The 26,777-nt window shown below is 43.3% G+C and overlaps 1 protein-coding gene across 1 annotated transcript in view; it reads left to right on the forward strand.

Moving 5' to 3' along the window:
- Positions 1-26,777, forward strand: part of LOC310854433 (neuroplastin-like) — a 71,175-nt gene that overhangs the window by 27,136 nt on the left and 17,262 nt on the right. The window contains exons 2-3 of the mRNA XM_083759082.1: positions 9,020-9,367; positions 19,775-19,946. Of these exons, the coding sequence (XP_083615208.1) occupies positions 9,020-9,367; positions 19,775-19,946 (520 nt within the window). The remainder of the gene's footprint in view (positions 1-9,019; positions 9,368-19,774; positions 19,947-26,777) is intronic.

Consider the following 26,777-nt stretch of genomic DNA (forward strand, 5'->3'; position numbering starts at 1 on the left):
TTGGCCATTGACAATGAAAGGAGAAATTAGGTCAAATGTCCGCCAAATATGACATAATATGGACAAAGCGTTCCCCGGGTCTAACATAAAACGTAAAATGAAGCCCGTCAGTCCTTGTATTGTAAGTCGCCATCTTTCTAGATCCGTTTGGGCCCAGCTGGCCCATTGGCTGGCCCAGACAACGAGGCGGGACTTCCCCCCTTCTTCTCCGTTGGTTTTTATTTTGACTCGAGTGGAAGGGGAATCCCGATCATAGACGGTAACGGTAGCCACGCCCCTCAGAACATGCGCGACTTTATGGTAATTATTTTAATAAATGGGACCATAATTTTCCAAAAAGAATATTATGACATTAGAAATGAGACTTTAAACTAGTGACTGGAAGCAGAAAGTATTCATGACCATGTTTATTAAGGTAATACAGTCTAGGTGAAATTGGGCCCAATGACAGCGCCACAACAGGCCATTATATGAACTTTCAGGAAGTCCCGATTTCCTCAGTGGCTTCACAAAATATCTGTCTGACTGCCCCCCCCCCTGGGCAACACAAACATGAAATGCCATTGACAATGAAGGGAACATTTGCGTCATATGTAGACGAGCAAATCGGCTGACCAATCACATAAATTCAGTTCAATAAAAGGAGAAATTAGATCATAATATGTGCCTCAAATATGACGTCAATTTTGTCCCCACACGTCTCAATATTGGCCATTGACGGTGAAAGGAGAAATTAGGTCAAATGTCCGCTAAATATGTCATACATTTGTGGCAACACAAACATTAAATGCCATTGACAATGAACGGAAGATTTAGACGCACAAATCGGCTAACCAATCACATAAAATCAGTTCAGGGAATGATGTATAATGATAAGAGCGCCCCTCTCTTCACATGGGTGTGATTTCTATTGTACAATACAATAAAATCTGAGTGATTTTTTTAGGGGAGCCCCTCCTATATTCAGCTATTAGATTTTTGTCTTACACAAACATTAACCCATTCTGACCGGGCACCCATTTTGGTGTCAGCATCATGTCATGCTTTAGCTATTTAAAAATAGCAGATCTACAAGCTCATATCGCGCCACCGAGTGGCGCGATACGAGCTTGTAGGTCTGCTATTTTTGGAAAAAATCGAAGAGCGACTGACATTTTTAGAATCTGATCTCAGGTCAGAATGGGTTAATCAGACCAGTGTGTGTCCAGTGGAAACCTCGTATGAATCTGATCTCAGGTCAGAATGGGTTAAATTCCCATTGACAATGAATAGAGAATTTACGCCATAATTTTGTGGACGAGCAAATGGGCTATATTAGTCTCTGAGCATAATCGACATGTTACGTCATGATGATGTACGATGATAAGAACACCCCCCACTTCACACGGGGGTGATTCTTCAGTGTACATCAAAGGATAAACTATGCTTTTGACTAAGGAGTCAATTAGGGCCAAACGAGATTCCATCACCCTTAGGTGCGAGTTGTGCTCTGTCCTTAAAGGGACACTTCACCCTTTTTGCAAAAAAATATATGTTAATGACGTTTAGAAGCTTTAGATCACTTTCCTGGGGGTATTTATGTGTGTAATATGTGGTTTTAGTTATTTTAGATTGTAGCAGTGAGCCTGTTGTCTCTGATGTCATGGACACTGGTCTCACTACCTTCCTGGACTACAATTCCCATAATTCTTTGGTGCACTGCTCCTCCTTGTGGATAGGGTGAGAGCTGTCTTACTGAGACAACATGTAGTCCAGGAAGGAAGTGAGCCCAGTGTCCATGACATCAGAGACAACAGGCTCACTGCTACAATCTAAAATATCTAAAACCACATATTACACACATAAAGACCCCCAGGAAAGTGTTCTAAAGCTTCTAAACGTCATTAACATATATTTTTTTGCAAAAAGGGAAGGGTGAAGTGTCCCTTTAAGGAGAGCCCCGGTCTGCCTCCTCAGCGCACGCAGACTGAGCTTATGACTGTCACACAACCTGCTGCTGTACAGTATGTGTGTGTGCCAAACAAGCTTGTTTACTTGACTTTACTTTAAAAACTGTATACAGTATAATTGCAGATCAGGATTTCTGTTTTCAAGGGACAACTGGACTCCGTACACAGATGGAGCCACTTGTTTAATTGCCTGAACATTCTGCTCATTTCCTTTTTCATACATTTTGATGATTCAGATTCTTTCATCTGATTCCACACTGACACATCTCTGTGAAAACACTGCAGCCAGCTTTTATGTAGCTGGCTCTGTATACCATTTAGTTGAGATCAAATAATTATTAACACAGTCACTAACACGCTTTTGCCTATAGTAGCCCTATAAATGGATATCCTATGTACTTAATGACAGCTATGGAACTCAGCGTTTCCCTGAAATAGTGAACGGTACAAATCTCTGCAGGTTCCCTTCAGGGAAGCAGCAAACTGTGTCTTTCTTCACCATGCACATTTTGCCAAGTTTTGGAGCAGGTGGTCTGGCTCTGCTTGGGATCACATTTTGGCATCAAGGATCCCCCTCCCCCCAGCTATCAATATTCCCTTCCCCACCCCGGCTATCGATATTCCCCCACTATGCATTTTGATCATAGAGCCACATTTTGGCGTCTGATGCCAATCCTGTTTTTGGAGAGTCCGATTACTAATATTAGATTTTTGACACATATTTAGTAAGTGCAAAATCCTGAAATAATTTTGAAAAACATTACATTTTTGAGCCAAAGTAAGTAAAAAATAAAATAAACACAACACAAGTAGATTGACAATTTTCGCCGGCTATGACGGGCGCAAAATCGGGACAGCAGGCTGAAAGTGTGGCCTGTTTAAGAGTTAGATCCTGGCACAGAATTAAATCAATTTGCATGTCTTCCTTTTCATTGTTCATTTCATTCATGTGTTTTTCATGACATTTTTAGACCGAAATGTACCAGGTTCTTCTGACTACGGTGTAACCCCCCAGGGTATAGCTACCCCAAATGTACCAGGTTCTTCTGACTACGGTGTAACCCCCCAGGGTATAGCTACCCCAAATGTACCAGGTTCTTCTGACTACGGTGTAACCCCCCAGGGTATAGCTACCCTGTGTGCTGGTTGACAATGAATGAAGCCATGCATAAGCATGAGCCCTAACAATGTTACACAAAAGTGAAACATCACTTAACCCATTCTGACCTGAGATCACTCGGTGGCGCGCTATGAGCTTGTAGATCTGCGATTTTTAAATGGCTAAAGCATAACGTAATGCTAATACCAAAATGGGTGCCCGTTCAGAATGGGTTAAATAGTGTGGGCGGTTACCTCCCCAGCCCACAGGGATCACAGGGAGAGCTTGATTGGCCCAGATGTTTCCAGAGAGAAGAGACACAAATGGTAATTAGCTTACTGCCTTACCAGTTTAGGCCGCAGGCAAAGAGACAGACAAGCAAAATACAGTACCTACTGTACAGTGGCACTCTCAGACAAGTCTTCTGATGAAGGGCCTGAATTGAGTTACAGTTTATCTTTCTGTTCCAATGTATTGGCCATTAGCTATGAGTTGCTAGCTACAGTATGTGCTAGTCATCAGACTATCTGTGCCAATGTACTGCCACACCCATATTGTTCAGAATGTGTAATGTCTTTTTTTTAATACGTTTTATTCAAAGAGTATGACATCATATGCAATTGTCTCTTGTTGAAAAAAAAACTGCTCATAATAACAAAGGAAATTAGTAGCTACAACCATAACTTGTGAGAATTGCCTGTTAACATGCAGCCAATGGAAAACGGGTTTCCTTTCCTTTGTATAATTATACTTAAATGCAAATGCTGATATTATTTGCACCGGTCGATAAGCTCTTAGTGAAATATTAAACCTGTGCCCATTGTTGCGTAGTACAATAGACATGCACACGTGTGCACACGCCCACACACACACACACACACACACACACACACACACACACACACACACACCGGCCGGTGGGGATGTCGTCGTTGTCAGGCAGAAACCCCTTATCTCCATATTTTAACCTTTAAATTAATGTCCTGTACAGTCATGTTTTATCCCCGCTTCTGGTTGGACTGATTCAAATCATTTGTTTTGCGAAAATGTAGACTGATATGTTTGATATTTATGTTTGATAATATCATGATTTTCTAATTTCATGTTCCAATTACTTTTTTTTTTTTTTTTTTTTTTTTAGCAACAAATATAATTGCAGATCTACATCATTCTCAAGGCTTTTTTATTTTATTTGTATTTGTATTTTATTTATTTATTTTACAAATCCGTGGTTGTAGTTACAGTCAAATGCCCAAGAAGAGATCATAGGCTTTTGATTCTTGATTTCAGACCTTGAACATCATATTTGGGGTTGTTTTAGTTTCCTTGCATTTCCTACTATAAGACTTAATTTGAGGACATGGAGGTTTTCAATCTGGCATGAGGCTCCGATGTGGCAGAGACCAGGGCCTGTAGTCCAGGTGGTTTGTCATAGCCTGGTTAATAAACCAGACCGAATGAGCCGTTGGCAAAAGAAAATTGCCTACCGGCGGATTTCGGTCTGGAGAGGCTCAATTGTACGCCCATTTCCTATACACGAAAACGTGTGCGCCCAATAGGGACACGGTATGCAATATGGGCGGGCTTTGGTACAGTGACGTTCAATACTTGAGACATTTGACTGACAGTAGCTCTGACCAATTGCGTCAAAGAGAAAATGTTTCCCTGGAAATGAAATCCAAGCTGAGCCTCCCCAGACTAATATCCCGCGGATCCGTGCGATATTAGTCTGGTTTATTAACCAGGCTAGATTTGTCATTAGACGAGCTTCGTTAAAGCCCAGGAACATAGTATAGGACTAGCTACTCATGTGGAACGTGAGGATGAATCAGGCAATGCCACTGCATACACACAGCTCCCGGTGTCGTGCTGCTAATGACGGTGAGACATTGGCTTTTTATAAACAGGAATATATATTTGTTTTCCCCCCGTCTTGCCTCGGTACGTTTGCATTTTGTTTTAGCTGACGTTTGTTTGGTGCTGCTCTCCTCCCCTGCTGTCTGACATTCACTGTCAGCGAGGTACCCTCTCAATCTGTGACATCACACACGCACGCACGCACACACACACACACACACACACACACACACACACACACACACACACAGAGAGATGCAGCTCCCCCTGGAAAATGGATTTGTGAAAACAGATATGGTGATCGTGATGAGATGCTGCAGGACTTGCCCATTGATACAGATCCACTTTCTGGTTTAGCCCATTCTGACCTGAGATCAGATTCATACGAGGTTTCCACTGGACACACACTGGTCTGATTAACCCATTCTGACCTGAGATCAGATTCTAAAAATGTCAGTCGTTCTTCGATTTTTCAAAAAATAGCAGACCTACAAGCTCGTATCGCGCCACTCGGTGGCGCGATATGAGCTTGTAGATCTGCTATTTTTCAATAGCTAAAGCATAACATGATGCTGACACCAAAATGGGTGCCCGTTCAGAATGGGTTAGAGCTGTCGGTGCACGTAAGGTCAAAGTCATTGGCGCATGAACTCTGAAAAACATACATTCAGTATTTACTAAGGATGTGCTGTGCTGTACAACCTGGTGATGTCAGACAGCCAGTGGTGTAAAGTAACTAAGTACATTAACCCATTCTGACCTGAGATCAGATTCATACGAGGTTTCCACTGGACACACACTGGTCTGATGAACCCATTCTGACCTGAGATCAGATTCTTCAGATTTTTCAAAAATAGCAGACCTACAAGCTCGTATCGCGCCACTCGGTGGCGCGATACGAGCTTGTAGATCTGCTATTTTTCAATAGCTAAAGCATAACATGATGCCAACACCAAAATGGGTGCCCGGTCAGAATGGGTTAACTCAAGTACTGTACTTAAGTACAATTTTGAGGTACTTTTACTTTACTGGAGTATTTCCAATTTGCAGTACTTTTACTACTACTCCACTACATCTCAGAGGCAAATATTATATACTTTTACTCCGCTACACTTATTTGTAGATTTACATTATTATTACAAAACATACAGATGTTTATATATATTGTATACATATGTACCGTATGTATATTACCAACTATAGCCCTATGTACATTTTGGCCGCTTGAAAAGATTCAAAAGATTTGTCATGCATTTTGAACTTGTGAAATTCTGCACAGTACTTTTACTTAAAATGGGGTATTTGTGGGGATAAAAGGCACGTAGGGGAGCCCAACAAAACTGATTGATACTTTTACTTAAGTAAAACATGCGTGAGTACTTCTTCCATCGCTGCATGCACCTTGGTGATGTCACAGACGGTAGTCGTGGCTGTCCTGGGATGCAGTGATGTCACAGACGGTAGTCGTGGCTGTCCTGGGATGCAGTGATGTCACAGACGGTAGTCGTGGCTGTCCTGGGATGCAGTGATGTCACAGACGGTAGTCGTGGCTGTCCTGTGGATGCAGTGATGTCACAGACGGTAGTCGTGGCTGTCCTGGGATGCAGTGATGTCACAGACGGTAGTCGTGGCTGTCCTGGGATGCAGGACTAGCATATGTGCATTTTTAAATTGAATGGCATTGCTGTTTAAGTCCAGCTTATCCTCATGACAATGTTGTGCTCCTGACCTAATTTCTAAGGTTATCACCTACAGTACGAGCATATATGGATGATTCAGGATGAAATATGTCAAGGTTTTTGTAATACCTTGGTTTTTAATGACATGTGAGGCGCTCATCTGCTTTTTAACCCATTCTGACCGGGCACCCATTTTGGTGTCAGCATCATGTTATGCTTTACCTATTGAAAAATAGCAGATCTACAAGCTCATATCGCGCCACCGAGTGGCGCGATACGAGCTTGTAGGTCTGCTATTTTTTTAGAAATCGAAGAACGACATACATTTTTAGAATCTGATCTCAGGTCAGAATGGGTTAATCAGACCAGTGTGTGTCTAGTGGAAACCTCGTATGAATCTGATCTCAGGTCAGAATGGGTTAATATATGAGACAAAAGCTACTACTGATACAAACAAACAAACAAAGCAGAAACCATTGTAGGACTGTCGCAGCACATTGCCAAATCTGTTCCCACAGAGTTGATGCGTTAGAAATGACCTTGACTGTTTTTTTTTTTTTGGCTTTCGCCTTTATTTTATATTTTTTATAGAGGGACAGACAGTAGGCTGACAGGAAATGGGGAGAGAGATGCAGTAAAGGCTGTTGGCATCGGGAGTCGAACCCACGGCACACTGCCAGACTGGTTTACCAGCCAAGGTGCCTGGACCGCTGAGCCACAGCCCAGCCCGACCTTGACTGTTCTGTGCTGTTATAGTTTAATGGAGAGACGCTAAGCTCAAGGGCAACGTTTCCGAGCCACTGATTTTGTCTGGTCACATGACCATGCCATCGGATCCAAGCATGTTCCATGCATGATGTTCTTATGCCTGCACTGATGCCATCATTCACTGCAGGTGCCTATATGTTATAGGCTCAAACCTAAACATCTACTTTCTACACAGTATCTATATGGTGCTCAAACCTAAACATCTACTTTATATCTACTATATGGTGCTCAAACCTAAACATCTACTTTATATCTACTATATGGTGCTCAAACCTAAACATCTACTATATGGTGCTCAAACCTAAACATCTACTATATGGTGCTCAAACCTAAACATCTACTATATGGTGCTCAAACCTAAACATCTACTTTCTACACAGTATCTCTGACAGTATATGGTTGCAGTCACACAAAAGTATTCAAAATAGCAGATCTACAATCGTGCAATGTGGCAAAGAGGCGATGCATTGTTTGAGCTTGTCGATCTGTTATTTGTGCTGTTTTTTTATTTGAATCCTGACAAGTAACAGTTTTGGACATTTTTAGGTTTCTTTCCGGCAGAGACGATATTTGGTTTATTCCCTGATTTGATCTGACCATTGAAAGAACAAATAGGCCAGGAATCATTCTTAGCTTGATTTATTACTGCAGATCTGCATGAGTTAACAAAAGTGTTATATCCAACATTAGTCAGAAAGGACTGAATCTATTTAATTTCCACAAACTACTCCTTCCTAGAGTTAGTGTCAAAGTGTCCTTGAGCAAGATGCTGAACCCCTAATTGCTCCTGATGTGCAAGTTTGTACCTTGCATGGTTTCCTCCGCCATCAGTGTATGAATCAATGGGTGAATGTAATGCACAACCTACGTATAAAGCACTATATAAATGCAACATTTACCATTCCTACAATTGGTATCCATTACAGAGGAGAACACAGATAAGTCCTCGCATGCACCATTGATTGACCTTTTACTCTGGCCTAAGTCAAATAGCATTAACTGAAATTAACTGGAAAATGGGCATCCTATACTAAACATCTGTTACACAATAATACATGTCATTAATACAAAACACAATGGAGGAAGAATAGAGTGCATAGATTCCATTTCAAGAAGGTTAAGGAGGAAAGTCTGATGAAAAGGTAAATGTATGACGGGATGATTTCAAAGCGTGTTGTTTTCTCCATGTAACGTACTAGTGTGATAATGTGGTTAGGGTTACTCCATGTAACGTACTAGTGTGATAATGTGGTTAGGGTTACTCCATGACACAGACTGGGATGACCTTGTCTGAAGGTTGTCTGCTATTAGTGGACCAGGGCACTGTGACTTTGAACACTGTAGAGGGGTCATTAACCTTTTGTTTCATGTTCTCTCATGTCCACTACCTCTTTTATCTTGTCCTTTTTAATATTCAACAGTTTCTTCCACCTACGTATCTATGCTTTGTGGCTTTCTTTTGATTTGCCTTTAATCATCCTTTCTTTTTTGTTGTGCTTTCTCTCTTGGCTTTTCCACCACACCTTCCTACCACTCTAACCCTCTTCTACCCCCCTTTGTCCTTACCCTGCCACCCCTGGTGGTTACCCTCTCCACTCTAACCCACTTCTACCCCCCTTTGTCCTTACCCTGCCACCCCTGGTGGTTACCCTCCCCCTCCTCTCCAGCTGGGTTCGTGAAGTCGCCAATGTCCGAGGTCAAGCTCACGGGGGACACCTTTGAGCTGTACTGCGACGTGGTCGGCAACCCCACGCCGGAGATCCAGTGGTGGTACGCCGAGATCAACCGGGCCGACTCCTTCAAGCAGCTGTGGGACGGCGCCCGCAAGAGGCGCGTGTCCATCAACACGGCCTACGGCAGCAACGGCGTCAGCGTGCTGGGCATCACGCGCCTCACGCTGGAGGACTCGGGGACGTACGAATGCCGGGCCAGCAACAACCCCCTGAGGAACGACCTGCGGCAGAACCCCGCCATCACATGGATCCGCGCCCAGGCCACCATCTCGGTGCTACAAAGTGAGTGGTCATAATTATCCCATTCTGACCTGAGATCAGATTCATACGAGGTTTCCGACTGGACACACACTGGTCTGATGAACCCATTCTGACCTGAGATCAGATTCTAAAAATGTCAGTCGCTCTTCGATTTTTCAAAAATAGCAGACCTACAAGCTCGTATCGCGCCACTCGGTGGCGCGATATGAGCTTGTAGATCTGCTATTTTTAAATAGCTAAAGCATAACATTCTGACCGGGCACCAAAATGGGTGCCCGGTCAGAATGGGTTATGTCCCATCATAGGTGTAGAAAGAAGGGAAAAAAAGACAGGATACAACACTTTTTGTTTAGTTTTTTTTCTTACAAATTATTTGATCGGCCCAAAACATTGTGTGTGCATATACAATATATATTCTACCTGATACGCCCCAGTCAGAATCGCCAGCCAGCATCGTTGATGTGAACTACTTTGACCACGCCATCAAAATCGCTACGATGTCGGTATGATGCTCTCGCTGCCAGCGAGTACCACCACACCATTACTGCGGTAACATCATCTGCCACTCACGAACCGGGGATCACGATACCGAGGGTTCGTGAGTGGCGGAAGACGTTACCGCAGCGAGCAATGTCCGCTGCTGGGGCCCAGTAGCTGGGCAGACTCCAGAAACACATGCACCCCGCCCCACCCCACCAAGACCAGGCGCTACATAGTGATTCTCATCATTTCAATAAATATTCATATTTATATATATTTTTTTAAAGATATTTTTTTTGCGGCTTACGCCTTTTATTGATTTTTGAAGGGACAGACAGTAGGCTGACAGGAAACGGGAGAGAGATGGGGGATGACATGCAGTAAAGGCCGTGTCGGGTCCGGGAGTCGAACCCGCGGAACACTGCGACTGGATTACCAGTCCGGTGCCCAGACCGTTACGCTACGGCCTGGGCCATAATCATATTTTTTAGGAGAAATTCTAGGGGAAATATATATTATATTCATTGCAAATGCATCGCGTAATTCGTGTTTTCATTATAAAACTGCTGGGGACTGGGGTTGAACACACCGTCACACCGTCACGCTGTTATTGGCTAAAACTCCGCCCCACTGCCCCACAAACCACCTCCTCCCCCACACACTAGGATACGCCCTCTAAAAGTCCCAAGTGTAAACACTAGCGGATATAAAGGCCCAAAGGGAGTGTCTGCAGGCATCATTATACAGGGGGTGATAGAGGGGAAAAGGGCCTATTTCTTTCTTCTGCCGTGAGATAGATACAAGATGTTGATCAATGAACTTCCAAGGGGTGATGGATAACAAACTAGACCAAAGGGTGAATGCATATTTATATTTTATTTTTGATTCTCTGCAAATACAAAACATGGCCTACTGTACATTTAAATGTGTTTCTCAAATCATCACAAAACTCACAGGATAAGTTTCATATTGATTCGTGTGTCAAATCAGAATCTTTGGCAGATCAATGGCAGTTTGTCCAAACATCACCAAACTATGGATGTGTTTCATTAAGCTGTTGAAACACGTGCCGACGTTTGTTTGACTCTTACCTTAGCATTTGGGTCCTGGCTCGACCCTGTCTCCTTCCGCTAGCAGAACTTTAAAGGTTTTATGACATTCGTTTTCATTTATTTTTATTTTTATTTTTTATTTTAGGTTTTATGACCTCAATAACACCCAAAACACCTGAACTTTGAACATTCAGTGGATTTTCTGTGGTCTGAAGTTTTCTTTGGGTTTCTTTTGGCCTTTTGAGCTACAATGAAAACAGGCAACACAGTGAAACAGTGACATCTGCTGGCAAATCCCATTGACATATATGGGATTTGCAGTAAGTGATGTCACTTACTGCCGGCAAATCAGAGCACCTGTTTGAGCCAGAAAACCCCAGATCACAGAAAATCTACTGAATGTTAAAAGTTCATGTTTTTTGGGTGCAATTGAGATTAGAAAACCTAAAAAAAACAAGAACAATTCCAAAACCTTTTTTTTAATGTCACAATCCCTTTAAGGAAGTGCCGTTAAATGGTGCATTCCGTTCCGCGGAATTGTGGTGTTTCAAATCCGATTCTTAAGCGATGGTCTTATATAAATTACAAAAAGAAAATAGTTTTAAAATACATATCCATGTTGTTTTGAAGTGTGCAGTTCAGTTGCCCAATTTCCATATAAAACTACTTTAAAAGACCATCTCTTCAGAATTGGATTTTAAATAGCAGAACGACACTTCTGATAGTGGAAGAATATAAGTTAGCAAAACTGTTTGTGTGTGTTTTCAGCGCTAGGCATGGCAGAGATTTCAATAAATTAAAATGAGCATCTGTCCAACTCCAATCATCAACTCCAACATTGTTAGTTATCTTTAAGATAATTTTTTTTTGCGGCTTACGCCTTTTATTGATTTTTGAAGGGACAGACAGTAGGCTGACAGGAAACGGGAGAGAGATGGGGGGATGACATGCAGTAAAGGCCGTGTCGGGTCCGGGAGTCGAACCCGCGGCACACTGCGACTGGATTACCAGTCCGGTGCCCAGACCGTTACGCTACGGCCTGGGCCTTGTTAGTTATCTTTAATACAGGCATCAAACTGTGATTGGTCCCCCAAATTGCAGCATTGTGTGGGTATATGTTATATATATTTTTTATTTTTTTATTTGGCTTGGCTCTCAATTGTTTGTTACTTTGTTATATTGTATTGGCGCAAACCTAATTCCACAATGCTTGATTTATGTAAGTAATTGTAAAATGTATACTTGGCCCTTTTCCCAGGGTATTTTATACACAGTGATACTTTTCTTGGGCCAGACTCCTAAGTTCTTTCCACTGAATCCCTGCCTCTCCCAAAACCTCTTGAGCGTCTTGTTGTACAGTGGCGTGCACATTTAGAGGGGCAGGTGCTCAAGTGAAAAAAAAGGGCACCTTGTGCAGCGCATTTTGGTGCGGGAACCCATTATGGTGCTTTAGCTATTGAAAAATAGCAGATCTACAAGCTCATAGCGCGCCACCGAGTGGCGCGCTACGAGCTTGTAGGTCTGCTATTTTCTTTTTAATCGAAGAACCACTGTCATAGAAACATAGCTTTAGATTGTGAGGGCCTAAATAATATAGTAGAAGTGTTTTTTTTTATCAAGATTTGATCAATGTCACCGCATGGTCCACACACTAAAAGATAACTTTTTAGCAAAATTGCCAAAAGGGCAGGGGTTCTATCTCTAGCACCCCCTAGTGTCTATCTGTGCACGCCACTGTTGTTGTAGATCATATATGTCAAACTCAAGGCCCGGGGGCCAAATCAGGCCCGCGAATGAATTATCTTTGGCCCGCGGGATGATATTTAATTAGTATTAGAACTGGCCCTCTGGTATACTGCACGGACCACCATAATACTACAAGTACCACAATGCACTGCGAGTGCATTGTCACGTATCGAGGGCCCGCAAGCGCAAGCATGCGTCTTCTCTTCACTATTAATCAGCAGTGAAAGTATATCAACTTGTGGTCAACTTTCAGCTACCCCTCTCCCCAAAAATGGCCCGTGTGTTGAAACACAGTCCGGCCCTCGACTTGTACCAATTTCTTTATTTTGGCCCAATGTGTATTTGAGTTTGACATCCCTGTTGTAGATAGATGAGCACAAACCCAGTCTCTGCCTGCATTCCCTCTTTCCTGCCGTGCCAAACTGTCGCACCCTACATGTGGTCTATCCTGGCTGTTCTGTTCCGACTCGGCCGTGTCCTTTGAACAATTATCTGATCACACTTTCTCTGTATCTTAATTTGTGTAGTATGTATATCCATTTCTCCTTATTCCTGGATGTATCTGTTGTTGTTGTTGTTATTGTTTCTGCGGCCACATGTCGTGTCCCTTTGTTATGCGGATTGTTTTACTTCAAAGCCCTGTCTGTAGCCACAGGATAGCAGTGCTTTGAAGTTTTTATTTATTTATTTGGCTTTTCATCCTGGGCAAGGTATAGAGATGTATATTATAAGAAGACACAAGTAGGGAGCTGTTCAGGTGTAAAGAGTGATTTCTCCTCTTGCCTAATACAAGCATGCATCTCCTGTTTTATCATCTGTGCAGGATTAAAAGCATCAAATACAATAAAGGAAGAGACCTCTGTCAGATAAGAGAGAGGTTTCCATTTCCTAGTAATGGGCTTCCACACTCATCTCTCTACACACTGTACACAGTGTAACCTTGTTCCTTCTTAAGCCATCCAATGTGTGACTGTGAATCAGTAATGACATTATATATTCCCCCCTGCTCGATGCGTTCAGACATTCAAACATGCTGAATGTCAGTTTGGAGACCCTTTTAATCTGCACACGCTTCAGCGCCTTGCCTATTGGAGCTAAGGGAGTTGTGGAATGTTGTTAGTCACAGCGAAACGCACTGAGAAGCTTATGGAGGAGATCTGCTCCTTGCCGGCTTCTCTGTGTAATTAAACCCAATTTATACTTTATTATATGACGCGTCCCCCCCACCAAAATTGCAGAAAAAATATCTAACACTGAGAGGGTATGAGACTAATATCCACGGACTGATATTATTATCACTAAGCGAGGCTGTGCTTTACAACATTAGTGTGTAGAGTCTCTGGCACTTAATTCATCCCATCGATTGGAAGCACACTGTTTGATTACAGTAGCCTATTATATCTCACGCTGACTCTTTCATACCATCACACGTATTTAACCCATTCTGACCTGAGATCAGATTCATACGAGGTTTCCGCCGGACACACACTGGTCTGATTAACCCATTCTGACCTGAGATCAGATTCTAAAAAATGTCACAGTCGTTCTTCGATTTTTCAAAAATAGCAGACCTACAAGCTCGTATCGCGCCACTCGGTGGCGCGATATGAGCTTGTAGATCTGCTATTTTTCAATAGCTAAAGCATAACATGATGCTGACACCAAAATGGGTGCCCGGTCAGAATGGGTTAAGTCAAATTGGCAGGTGAAGCATACTGTAATTTGTGAGATAGGGCCTTGAATGGAAAATTCTGAATCGGCAATAAGCCTATAACTTACTGAACATAATTATGTCAACCTATATAGTGGTTCTTTATTTATTTTACCGAATTCAAATTGCACACTCAGACTCCCACAGACCTTGCGTGCCCCCATATGCACCTATACGTGCATTGCTTATGTTTGACACTTCCATGCGTATCCCTATAGCCTATTACACAGATCTCAGTGGTTTTACGAGCGCATGGCAAGGCTCCAAACAAATCAATGTGGATTGAATTGGCTCAACCTCATGCCCATGCGGCCAAACATGCTATCTGTGTCAGTGAGACATATTCACAGTAAAGTGTTAACTGTGCGTGTGTGCGTGCGTGCGTGCGTGTGTGCGTGCGTGTGTGCGTGCGTGCGTGTGTGCGTGCACGCAGTCAGGGTCGCTTTGGCTTTGTCTGTACACTCTCAGGGGTGAAACTAACACCCGGGGTTTTACAGTGTAGCGATTACTGGCACACCCATCTCAAGGAACACATTCAGGTCACAGCGGAATGAACTACAATGCAATGATAAGCTGCTTGCAGTGTCTAATACAATGAGTTATTATCACCCTCCTAAATTCAGAGTTAGCCAAGCGGGTTGCCGTGTGTGAGTGTGTGGGTGTGTGTGGGTGTGTGGGTGTGTGTGGGTGTGTGGGTGTGTGTGTGTGTGGGTGTGTGTGTGTGTGTGCACTGTGCAGTGCGTGTGTGTACTGTAGACTATCTTATCTCATTGATTTGTCCCGTGAGCAGGTTGTCCTCTATACAACCTTCAGTAAGGGGGGGGGGATCTTTTTTGCCCATGTACTGCTGTGACTTCTTTGCCTGTCGTTAATTTATGTAGCTAAAATCTCTCTCGTGTGTGTGTGTGTGTGTGTGTGTGTGTGTGTGTGTGTGTGTGTGTGTGTGTGTGTGTGTGTGTGTGTGTGTGTGTGTGTGTGTGTGTGTGTGTGTGTGTGTGTGTGTGTGTGTGTGTGTGTGTGTGTGTGTGTGTGTGTGTGTGTGGGTGCAAGGGGGAGGGGGGTGCCCTCTGGCTACTGGGCATACAAAACTGCAGGAGGAGGTGCCATGAATGCTAATAGAAGTCACTTGGCCGTCCCAGTAGCCTTTCTCCCTACACGCCTCCACCGCTCCTCCCCCTCCCCCTCCCCCCCCCCCCCCCCCCCCGTCCTACTCGCAGGCTGTCAGTGGCAGCCAATAGCATGGCCTGATTTATACACCTGCTTGCGGTGCTGGTGGTGGTGTGTGTGTCGTGCACCGAAGATAGCAGATCTACAATCACACGACGTATAGGACGCTTTGTGAGAGTGTAGATCTGCTATTTTGTCCCCGTGCGTGACACACACACACACACACGACACATCTAAGGTATGAATCACTCATAAGATTACCATCATGCCCCTCCTCTCCCCTCCTCTCCCCCTCCTCTCGGGGGCCGGGGCTGCATGGTGCCCGTAGCTGTAGCAGACGGGGGGAGGGGAGGAGCAGTAGTAGTAGTAAGGTGGGGGCAGGGCCGAAGGAAGCCTTTCCAAAACAGAACGGAGCTGGGGCTTAGAGTATATATATTTATAGAGAAGGCACCCAGAGGAAATGGACATAGTGGCCGAATGAAGGTATTGCAGCCTGGCCCCAAACACATGAACGCGCTGTCCGTTGACTAACATTGTACACGTTCACGACGGATGACGCTCGTGCGCGTTCAACGGCAGCGCGTTCATGTGTTTGGGGCCACTCACCATTGCAATCCGTCCCAGAATGCACTCTGTTCCTACCAGGAAGGAGGAGTGAATCCGCCTCATGCGCTTTTGAGCAACTTAATGCAAGTGGATGGGAGGAAAACTCGGGTGTCTTCTCTATAGATATATAACTCTATGAGCTGGGGCCGTCGCCTCAACCCTCTGATGGCATTTGTGGACTTCCGTCGTTGACAGGAGACATGTCTGAGGTTTTTAATTAACGCATGCCGAAATGTAACGTAGCGTTTAACCCATTCTGACCTGAGATCAGATATAAAAATGTCAGTCGTTCTTCGATTTTTCAAAAAATAGCAGACCTACAAGCTCGTAGCGCGCCACTCGGTGGCGCGCTATGAGCTTGTAGATCTGCTGTTTTTCAATAGCTAAAGCATGACATGATGCTAAACACCAAAATGGGTTCCCGTTCAGAATGGGTTAACATAGAAAGGTGTCAACGATGTAAATAGGTTTTCAATGTAATGAGTCCCGGGATGCAGGGATGGTCTTTTAGATGAGTCCCAGAGTCATATTTTGCCTATTTTTTTTTACAAATTGCAGCATTTAACTCCCATTTAATTTGGTTATAATGTGGTTATATTCATGTAGAAAACAGAAGAAGAAATGATTATTATAACTAAAGCTAGCAAAATAAACTAGAATAGTGGTCGTTTTATTGCGTCCATTAACTATAAACTGCGTTTTGGGATGCAAAATATGCACCCTATTTTAATCTCTGCAATGTATGGATTATTGTCTCATCGTTAGGTCAATCTTTTAATTAAACTTAAGTGATTGCAGTTATTGCTACAGTATTTATTATTGGTGTGCTCTGGTTGGTCAATTCACTCATCCACTTCCTATGTTGACCGTTACTAAGCGGACGACTTTAGTAAGTGGGTTGAGTGTGGATGCTGGTTACAGTAAATGTCTTGACTCTTGAATATCATTTTGTCTTCACACTACAGTGTGCTTGGCGACACAATAGGCCTTAAAGGGACACTTCACCCTTTTTGCAAAAGAAATATGTTAATGACGTTTAGATGCTTTAGAACACTTTCCTGGGGGTCTTTATGTATGTAATATGTGGTTTTAGATATTTTAGATTGTAGCAGTGAGCCTGTTGTCTCTGATGTCATGGACACTGGGCTCACTTCCTTCCTGGACTACATGTTGTCTCAGTAAGACAGCTCTCCCCCTATCCACAAGGAGGAGCAGTGCACCAAAGAATTATGGGAATTGTAGTCCAGGAAGGTAGTGAGACCAGTGTCCATGACATCAGAGACAACAGGCTCACTGCTACAATCTAAAATAACTAAAACCACATATTACACACATAAATACCCCCAGGAAAGTGATCTAAAGCTTCTAAACGTCATTAACATATATTTTTTTGCAAAAAGGGTGAAGTGTCCCTTTAAGCCCTAACCACACCAAGGGGTCGCCATGCAACTCCTTGGGTCCAAATGGTTGCGAGGAGTTGCATGGTTACCCTTTGGTGTGGTTTGGGCCAATTCCACGCGTTAAATCACTAGGGACGACGCACGTCAACGTGCAACAGGACATATCACACCGCTGGGACAACGCTGAAACCGCCTCCACCCTTTGGTGTGGTTAGAGCTTAACACTGTAAAGACCTGCCTATTGTGTGCTCCAATGATCTAGTGCTTGCCTTACAATGGGTCTTAAAGAAGGAAAGTAATGTAACTCTGTTACCCAAGTAATGTTGGGGTGGCAAAGGAACTGTATGTATCACAGAAATGCAACTACCTGAAATTGTCCAAACTTCAAATGGATAGCGCAGATGGTGGTCTAGACCTGCCCAATATAAGGCATTACCAACTGGCCGCGCACCTCAGGGTGCTTACGAATTGGCTTAAATCGGATCCTTCCTCGATTTGGCTTGATATTGAATCTTCACAGTCCAAATGCCCTCTTTGGAATCTATTATTCATAAAGGACCTTAAGTCTATTAGGAAATTTTGTTCTAACCCCATCACTCTTATGTTCAGTCAAAGCCTGGAGGTCTGTGCGTAATATTGAAGGCTGTGCTAAATTTACATCTCCCCTTACTCCAGTGGTAGGAAACCCTGACTTTAGGCCAGATGCAGGCTTTAGGACCTGGCATGAGAAGGGAGACCTTCTTGATGGCCATATATACCTTGAGGTCTTTCACACAATTGCAGCAGCGTCATGGGTTGCCAAAATCTGAATTTTTCAGGTATTTACAAATTAGACATTTTATTACTAAGGACACTTCACTTTTAGCCAATAGTTCCGCTTCACAGGTAGAACGAGCCCTCTCTTTGCAATTATCTAAGAAACAAATTTCAATTTTCTGTGACGTATTGAATTCCTATTCATCTATATCCTCTCAGATTACAGTCCTGGGAAAAAGATCTGGACGTCTCTATTCATGATGAGGGCTGGGCAGATATGTGGGCCTATGCGAAACAGATTTCAGTTTGTAACCGAACTAAATCCATCCAGTTCAGAATATTACATCGTATACATATAACTCCTGCTCTCAAGAACAAAATGGATGTCAGTGCGTCCCCATTTTGCAAGACAGAGATTGGTAACTACGTTCACTGTCTTTGGTCCTGTGTGAAGCTTCAGAACTATTGGTATGACATTGTGTCAGAACTCTCTGTTATTTTTGGTGTGTCGATCGATTTAGATCCGTTGTGTCTTTTACTTGGTCTCCCGGATGATCAAACATAAGAGGTTGTTCAACTTATTAACGTTTGCTGCTAGGAAAAATATTCTTTTGTTTTGGATCAAGGATGTTGCTCCATCAAAGAAATCATGGCATAACATTATAATGGGCTGTATTCCTTGTGAATACATTACATGCATGTTGCATTCTAAATTGGACACTTTCTACTAAATTTGGGACCCTTATTTGAATCATATTGGAACCACACTGTCTGCCACGATACTATGATAACTATTGTCTGCCTTTTTAATATATGTAATTAATGTACTGTATGGATGTATTCCCTGGTTGAGAAGCAAATTCGAAAGTCACTTGTCATTTTGGTTCCTTGTCCTTGTCATGTCTTTGTATATTCAATCTTTTTATTTATAATAGTGTTGTGCCTGAGATGTTTTTCTTTTCTTTTCTTTTCTTTGTTATTATGTGTTTGTTTTTGTTGTGTAATGTCTGTTTGTCTTTAAAAAAAATAAAAACCACAATAAATATACTTTAGTTTATATATAAAAAAAGAAATGCAACTACCTTATAAATCAGGTACAAGGTTCAGCAGTAAAGGCTGTCCAGAACACATTGAGCCAGAACCAGAACCAGAACCATTCCTTGTGCGGTAATTTCGTCTCTGTCGGGTGAAAAGCTCATATCCAAAACGTATACTTTTCAGGATAAAAGAAAGTAGAAGAAAGTAGCTTCGCCCCACGTTTTGAGCTCGCAGATCTGCTACGTTTGATGCTTTTGTGTGAGACTGTAGTATTTAAAAACTCAAAAAGTTAAAATATGGATTTTTTTCCCCCTGCCCGACCGCAACGATTTATGCTGCATGTGTCCTCCGTTCATTAGTTATTCTTCCACACACATCTCACGGTGCAACCGCACACGACGGCTGCTATGCGGTTACTGTAGCACAGCCCCAGTTCTGTGATAAGGGCTGACTGTCTCTGTCTGTTTTCCAGAACCAAAGATCAATGCCACTGATCAGATCTTGCTGCCGCTGGACACGCCCGGGCCCATCACCCTGCAGTGTAACCTGACCAACGCGCACAACGCTCACCGCGAGAGCCTCTGGATGAAGAACGGACGGGAGATCGCCAACACACGGACAGAGAACAAGAACACCAAGCACAGGTAGTGGAATGACCAGCATACATGATGTGCTGCATGTCAGTGCTTACTGTACATACTGTACATGATGTGCTGCATGTCAGTGCTTCTCTTTATCCATTAAGATCACTGCTTTGACACCTTTTTTCACATCAAGGCTATTATTTATTCAGACTTTGAGCCACGGACCACCATTTGATGACATCATCAGATGGTGGTCCGCAGCCAAGAACATATCATTGTGGGGGTCCTTGACATGAAAGAGTTTGAGAACCACTACTGTGTGTAGAACATTCCAGCAAAGAAACTGTGACATGTACAGTAGAACTGCAACAGTTAATCAATTTGTTTGTTTAATGAATGCACAACAAAATATAATAGGGCAATAATAGGACAGCTTCACACATTTTCAACCTGTCTTTGTATAATTGGTCCTCACTAATGATAATATGGTACAGTTATTGTATAAGTGGTCCTCACTAATGATAATATGGTACAGTTATTGTCTACTCTGTCTCAGAGGAGGCCTGTGAAAAGTTCAGAAACCCACCTTCCAGTGACATCATCATTAGGCACTTTTCGTTTTGTTTTTTCAAACAAGATTTCACATTTTTTTTATTTGAATTTGTATTAATGCAAGAACACAAGAAAGCCTGCAGTTTCTATTGGCTTGGACACCCCCATCGATGATGTCACTGGTAGGTGGGTTTTAGCTTGCCTTGGATACCCCCATCGATGATGTCACTTGTACAGTTGGTGGGTTTCAGCACTGTCCACACAGCCCTCCTCTGAGACACAGTAAATAGACAGAAATGATACCATATTATTGTAGAATATCTCATAGGACCTCGAGGAGACGCACGCACGCACGCACACACGCACGCACGCACACACGCACGCACGCACACACGCACACACACTCGTATAGGCAAGGCAGTACTGATGGCCGATGGCCGTAGGGTCACATGCACGGCACCTACACACTCGTAAGCACACACAGAAAGCACAGTTAAGCACAGACACATAATCTGAAGGGAAGCATCCTTGATTATTGTCTCCACCAGCCGAAGGCATGGGGGAGAGTATGTTTTGCACTCCGTCCGTCCGTCCGTCCGTCCGTGTGTCCGTCCGTGAGCAGCTAATCTCGGCCACCGTTAACCCGGTCGATGCCAAATTTTGCACACACACTCCCTGGATGCCAACCATGAACCTCTGCCCCAAACTTTCCAGAACGGCCTGTTATAGCGCCACCAGGAGGCCGCTTTGTGCAAAACAAGTTTTTGCACAGTACACCTACAGATTTTGTCCAAACATCGCGCAAATTGGTACACAGTCTCTCTAGAGCCATTCAACGAAACCAGTCTTTCAGATTTCTCACACTCCATCCTGATTGGTTAAGATTGGCTTCCAAAGTTCACAGGAGTGCTCAGTTTCAAACAAAATGCTGCAAATCATGAACACATCGCGTGATTTCCGTGAAATTGTGCACCCACATTCCCACTAGGCCGAGGAAGAAATGCCACATGAACAATTTCAACTCAGCCACAAGGTGGCGCTATAACTGGCCGAAAAGTGTTTTTACCTCTAACTGCACGGATCTGTGGATAACCTGGTGGAGACCTGTGCCCAGAAGGGCACTTTTTCTAGTTTCTTAAAGATGGAGTGCCACCATTTTTTTCCACCCTAAAACATGATCATCAGGTATTATTACAATATAAGGGGGAAGAACTTTTTCCAAAAAGTGTACAGTATTTGTTAAATTCATGCTTTTATGTGGGCACGCCCACCAGTTCATTAAGTATGCCTGGTCTGCCTGGTGGGTGTGATGGGTGGTGATCCACCTGAACTGAAGCCGCACCCACAGCTGTAGTTGTATGATAAAGGGGGAGGGGTTAGGGGAGGGGCTGATAATGTGATGTCACTATATTACTGTTTACTTCATTGGCCCGTTTGACTGTCAAGGGTTCAGCCTCCAGGAAGAAACCCTAAATACAAAGTTAATACACCATTGCACATAAAAACAACTCCAGGGTGTCTAATGAAGTACTGTCACCTCATAGACACATGACAAACTGGAAAAATAAAAAAATTGTGGCACTCCATCTTTAATGTAAACCTATACAGTTCCCCCCCCCCAGACAATCATGCACCCCCCATGAATATCACATGCCTGTCACAAGCACGCAGAGGCAACTAGAGAAGGCTCCATATATGTATAATTTTGGGTTAGCACAGACTGGTGGTTGGACGGTAACATGTTTGGACGCACACACCAGTGAGAGTCCACACACACTAATGGTGTTGGACCAGTACGTGCACATACATTCAGTCCACACACACTAATGGTGTTGGACCAGTACGTGCACATACATTCAGTCCACACACACTAATGGTGTTGGACCAGTACGTGCACATACATTTACAGTATTGATCCAGTATAACCCATTCTGACCGGGCACCCATTTTGGTGTCAGCATCATGTTATGCTTTAGCTATTGAAAAATAGCAGATCTACAAGCTCATATCGCGCCACCGAGTGGCGCGATACGAGCTTGTAGGTCTGCTATTTTTCAAAAATCGAAGAACGACTGACATTTTTTTAATCTGATCTCAGGTCAGAATGGGTTCATCAGACCAGTGTGTGTCCAGTGGAAACCTCGTATGAATCTGATCTCAGGTCAGAATGGGATAAAGTGACAGACAAAGGGAGGAACCGCACCCTTTTCCCCCGACACTTTTCTTCTGTACCATCCTGACCTTGAACCTACCCTTTCCCCATTCCTTTCCCTCAATTTACGCACTTTTACAGTAAATGTACCTACTGTATGGACGCTTAACCCATTCTGACCTGAGATCAGATTCATATGAGGTTTCCCACCGGACACACACTGGTCTGTTGAACCCATTCTGACCTGAGATCAGATTCTAAAAAAATGTCAGTCGCTCTTCGATTTTTCAAAAATAGCAGACCTACAAGCTCGTATCGCGCCACTCGGTGGCGCGATACGAGCTTGTAGATCTGCTATTTTTAAATAGCTAAAGCATGACATGATGCCAACACCAAAATGGGTGCCCGGTCAGAATGGGTTAAATCCTTGTCTGTCTGAGTCTCCCAGTTAATTTCAACTGTATATGTCCTGTCATTTCCCTGGACACAACATTATCATGAGCATTAGTGAGGACTGGTCGAAGTTGTCTTTTAAGTGTTCTGTTCAATCAAACAAAGTAAAAGAAAAGTGTGTGTTGATTTGAAACTTCTAATTAGTCGATAAATCCAAAAAGTAATTGATAGAACTATTCGCTATTACATAATCCATAGTTGCAGCCCTAATGCATGTGGATGTTTCCTGGCGGGAACGACAGGGTCCAGCAGATCCAATGCAACGGCATTGATGTCAAGTTGCCCATAAGCATTACTCACACACAAAGTGTGAAAATGGTCTCATCACTGTTGTACAGATGACAGATGATTGAGCTTGAACCACACTTTTAACTGGTGGTGGACAACACTGTCACAGCCTGGGGTCACACAGTAGCTACTGTAGCTGTTACTTCATGCTGTCACAAAGCATAGCCAACATAGCTGTTACTTCATGCTGTCACAAAGCATAGCCATCGCAACGAGCCGGCTTCACCCTAAAGACCAGTGTTGCCATGTCTACTTATTATACGTGACTTTGGGCTTGTTTCTCCTTAACCCATTCTGACCTGAGATCAGATTCTAAAAAATGGAGAACGTTCTTCGATTTTTCAAAAAATAGCAGACCTACAAGCTCGTATCGCGCCACTCGGTGACGCGATATGAGCTTGTAGATCTGCTATTTTTCAATAGCTAAAGCACAACATGATGCTGACACCAAAATGGGTGCCCGTTCAGAATGGGTTAAAGTTGATTATGTGGAGAGGGTGATTGGCCATCCCCTGCCCTCCCTCAAGGCCCTGCACGACTCCAGGGCGATGAGGAGAGCAAGGGAAAGTATGGCCGACATCTCCCACCCTAGTGGCCACGGCCTCCTTACCCTGCTCCCTTCTGGGAGAAAGTTGCGGCTGCCGAAGGCTAAGAAAGCCCGCCACGACCGCTCAGTGACTCTGGCTTCCCTTCCACCCCGCCCCCTAGTGACACCGTGACATTGACACTGATGCACTATGAACTAGTCTATAACTCTGCACTTTATTTTTTATTTTTTCTCTGCACTGTGTTGTCTTGTGTCTGTTGGTATTTATGTGTTTTTTGTGAAATAAATAATTGAATGTGTGTGTGTGTGTGTGTGTGTGTGTGTGTGTGTGTGTACACACAATGGCAAATAAAGGTATCTGAATCTGAAATACTAGAGCGGTGCCCGTTGGGGGGTGATCAGGTGTGATCAATTGCCTAATAAAGGGCGAGTTCGTGCATTGTTGTGATGTCAGAACAGGCTGATGTCAGAACATGCCGTTGTCAGAAGATGACAGAACAGGCCAGCAGTAGGGGTGTGGAGTGGAACGCATTTGTCTAATTTGAAGTTGGTGGGGTGAACGGTTCTCGAGTTGGTTTGATTTATAGATAGATACCCGTGTCAGAGTACCCGTTCCAGAGCGGACGTAGAATACACCGCTGGGTGCTGGGCTAAAGAAAGTTGAGCAGATGATGGATGATGGATGGAGCCCGCACACCACAGGCACAGAAATACTTTCTTTATTGAGAAATCTGACAACGTTTCGATCCATTTGATCTTCATCAGGTCATGTTGTGAACATACACAAAAGTTTGTACTTTTTTATATACATCAAATCAAGTCCTGTCTACTAGGTCTGTGGACTGTCACCATTTGCAATGTTTTTCCTTTTCATTTGGCAATACAACAAAAGGAAAAACATTGTAAATGGTGACAGTCCACAGACTATAGTAGGACTTGTGGGATCTTGATTTGATGTATTGGTGAAATGAGTAACCACTAACCACAGATATACGTACCGGTAGGTATACAAGTATGTTTTTAAAATGTTTCTCAAATAGTATAAATTGTAGGTTTATGCAAAACAAAATAATCTGAGATAACCTTAAACCTGCCCTGCGGGGAGACAGGTACAGTATAGTTCTAAAATTAAGATTGCTGACTGATAACACAGATGCAAGTAGGCCGGGCGCAGCGCACGCTTGCGACCAGCAGCAATAACTTTGGTCTGACTGATGTATTTATATGTGTTTCAAGCCTTATGACCTGCTGTAAAACCTTTTGCCCTTCGGGGACACTAATACACAACCTTGAACCTTGAACCTTGAACAGGTCTCTTTGAATATTATCATGATATTGCAGAGAGACCCGGTGTTATCAGTCAGCCATCTTTATTTTAGAACTACCTGCCTCGGTGCCTCCCCACAGGGGGGGCAGTCTTATCTCTTATCACAACAGTGTGCACTGAAAACATTTTCTGAACAGATTAAATTAAAATGTCCGAACAGATTTAAAGGGACACTTCACCCTTTTTGCAAAAAAATATATGTTAATGACGTTTAGAAGCTTTAGATCACTTTCCTGGGGGTATTTATGTGTGTAATATGTGGTTTTAGATATTTTAGATTGTAGCAGTGAGCCTGTTGTCTCTGATGTCATGGACACTGGTCTCACTACCTTCCTGGACTACAATTCCCATAATTCTTTGGTGCACTGCTCCTCCTTGTGGATAGGGGGAGAGCTGTCTTACTGAGACAACATGTAGTCCAGGAAGGAAGTGAGCCCAGTGTCCATGACATCAGAGACAACAGGCTCACTGCTACAATCTAAAATATCTAAAACCACATATTACACACATAAAGATCTCCAGGAAAGTGTTCTAAAGCTTCTAAACGTCATTAACATATATTTTTTTGCAAAAAGGGTGAAGTGTCCCTTTAAGGATGTAATGGGTTCCCTTCCCACCTACTCGTTTAGGGTTGACGTGTCACACCTGCAGTGACAGGAGGGGCACCGAAATGTGGTGATTTGTTTGAATAATGGGGGCAAAGGTTTGTGTATGTTCACATGACCTGATGAAGATCAAATAGATCTAAACGGTGTCAGATTTCTCAATACAGAAAGTACCCATTCCACCCATCTTCTGTCTGTGTCCCTTTTATTACCATATATGGAGTTCTGTGTCAGGCATGCCCAAACATGATGTGTTGTGATGTCAGAACTGACCAGCTCCATATATGGAGATATAGGGGGGTTCAGGTCCAGAGCCCGGGCAGAGGCTTTTGTGCTGGTTCTGGACAACCGGCTATCCAACGGACTCGACACCGGTAAGGGTTAGGGTTAGGGTAAGGCGAAGTGTTTTCCAGTTGGAGACTTGGTGCATTTATAGATATATAGTTGCGGGTCGCAGTTTTTTGGGGCTTGTTTCTAAAGTGTACAGTATAATTTATTTTTTTGGGCTTGTTTCTAAAGTGTACAGTATAATTTATTTTTTGGGCTTGTTTCTAAAGTGTACAGTATAATTTATTTTTGGGGCTTGTTTCTAAAGTGTACAGTATAATTTATTTTTTGGGCTTGTTTCCTGTTGTTCATACATGTCTGAAAATATTTTGTGCCAGGGATCCCCTGTTTTCGTCTATCCCACGCCTATATTTAAAGCACACCTGAGATAATAATGGCCCAAAATAATGTACAGTAAAATGTGTTCATACTTCGTGGACAATTTATGGAAAATCTGAAAGGCTCATAATTACCAATAACTCCAATAACAGCGACGACGTATGGTTGCCTGCTAACCTACAAACATGACATCTTTGTGCATTTCTGAAGTGTCGAACCGAGCAATGCACGACTAATTCTTGGTATAATGCGTGGGTGGTGCTAACGGAGGCAGAGACATGGAGACTGCAGGCTCTGCACC

Source organism: Protomyctophum parallelum, assembly GCF_964188405.1.
Source record: "Protomyctophum parallelum genome assembly, chromosome: 2".
NCBI lineage: Eukaryota > Metazoa > Chordata > Actinopteri > Myctophiformes > Myctophidae > Protomyctophum > Protomyctophum parallelum.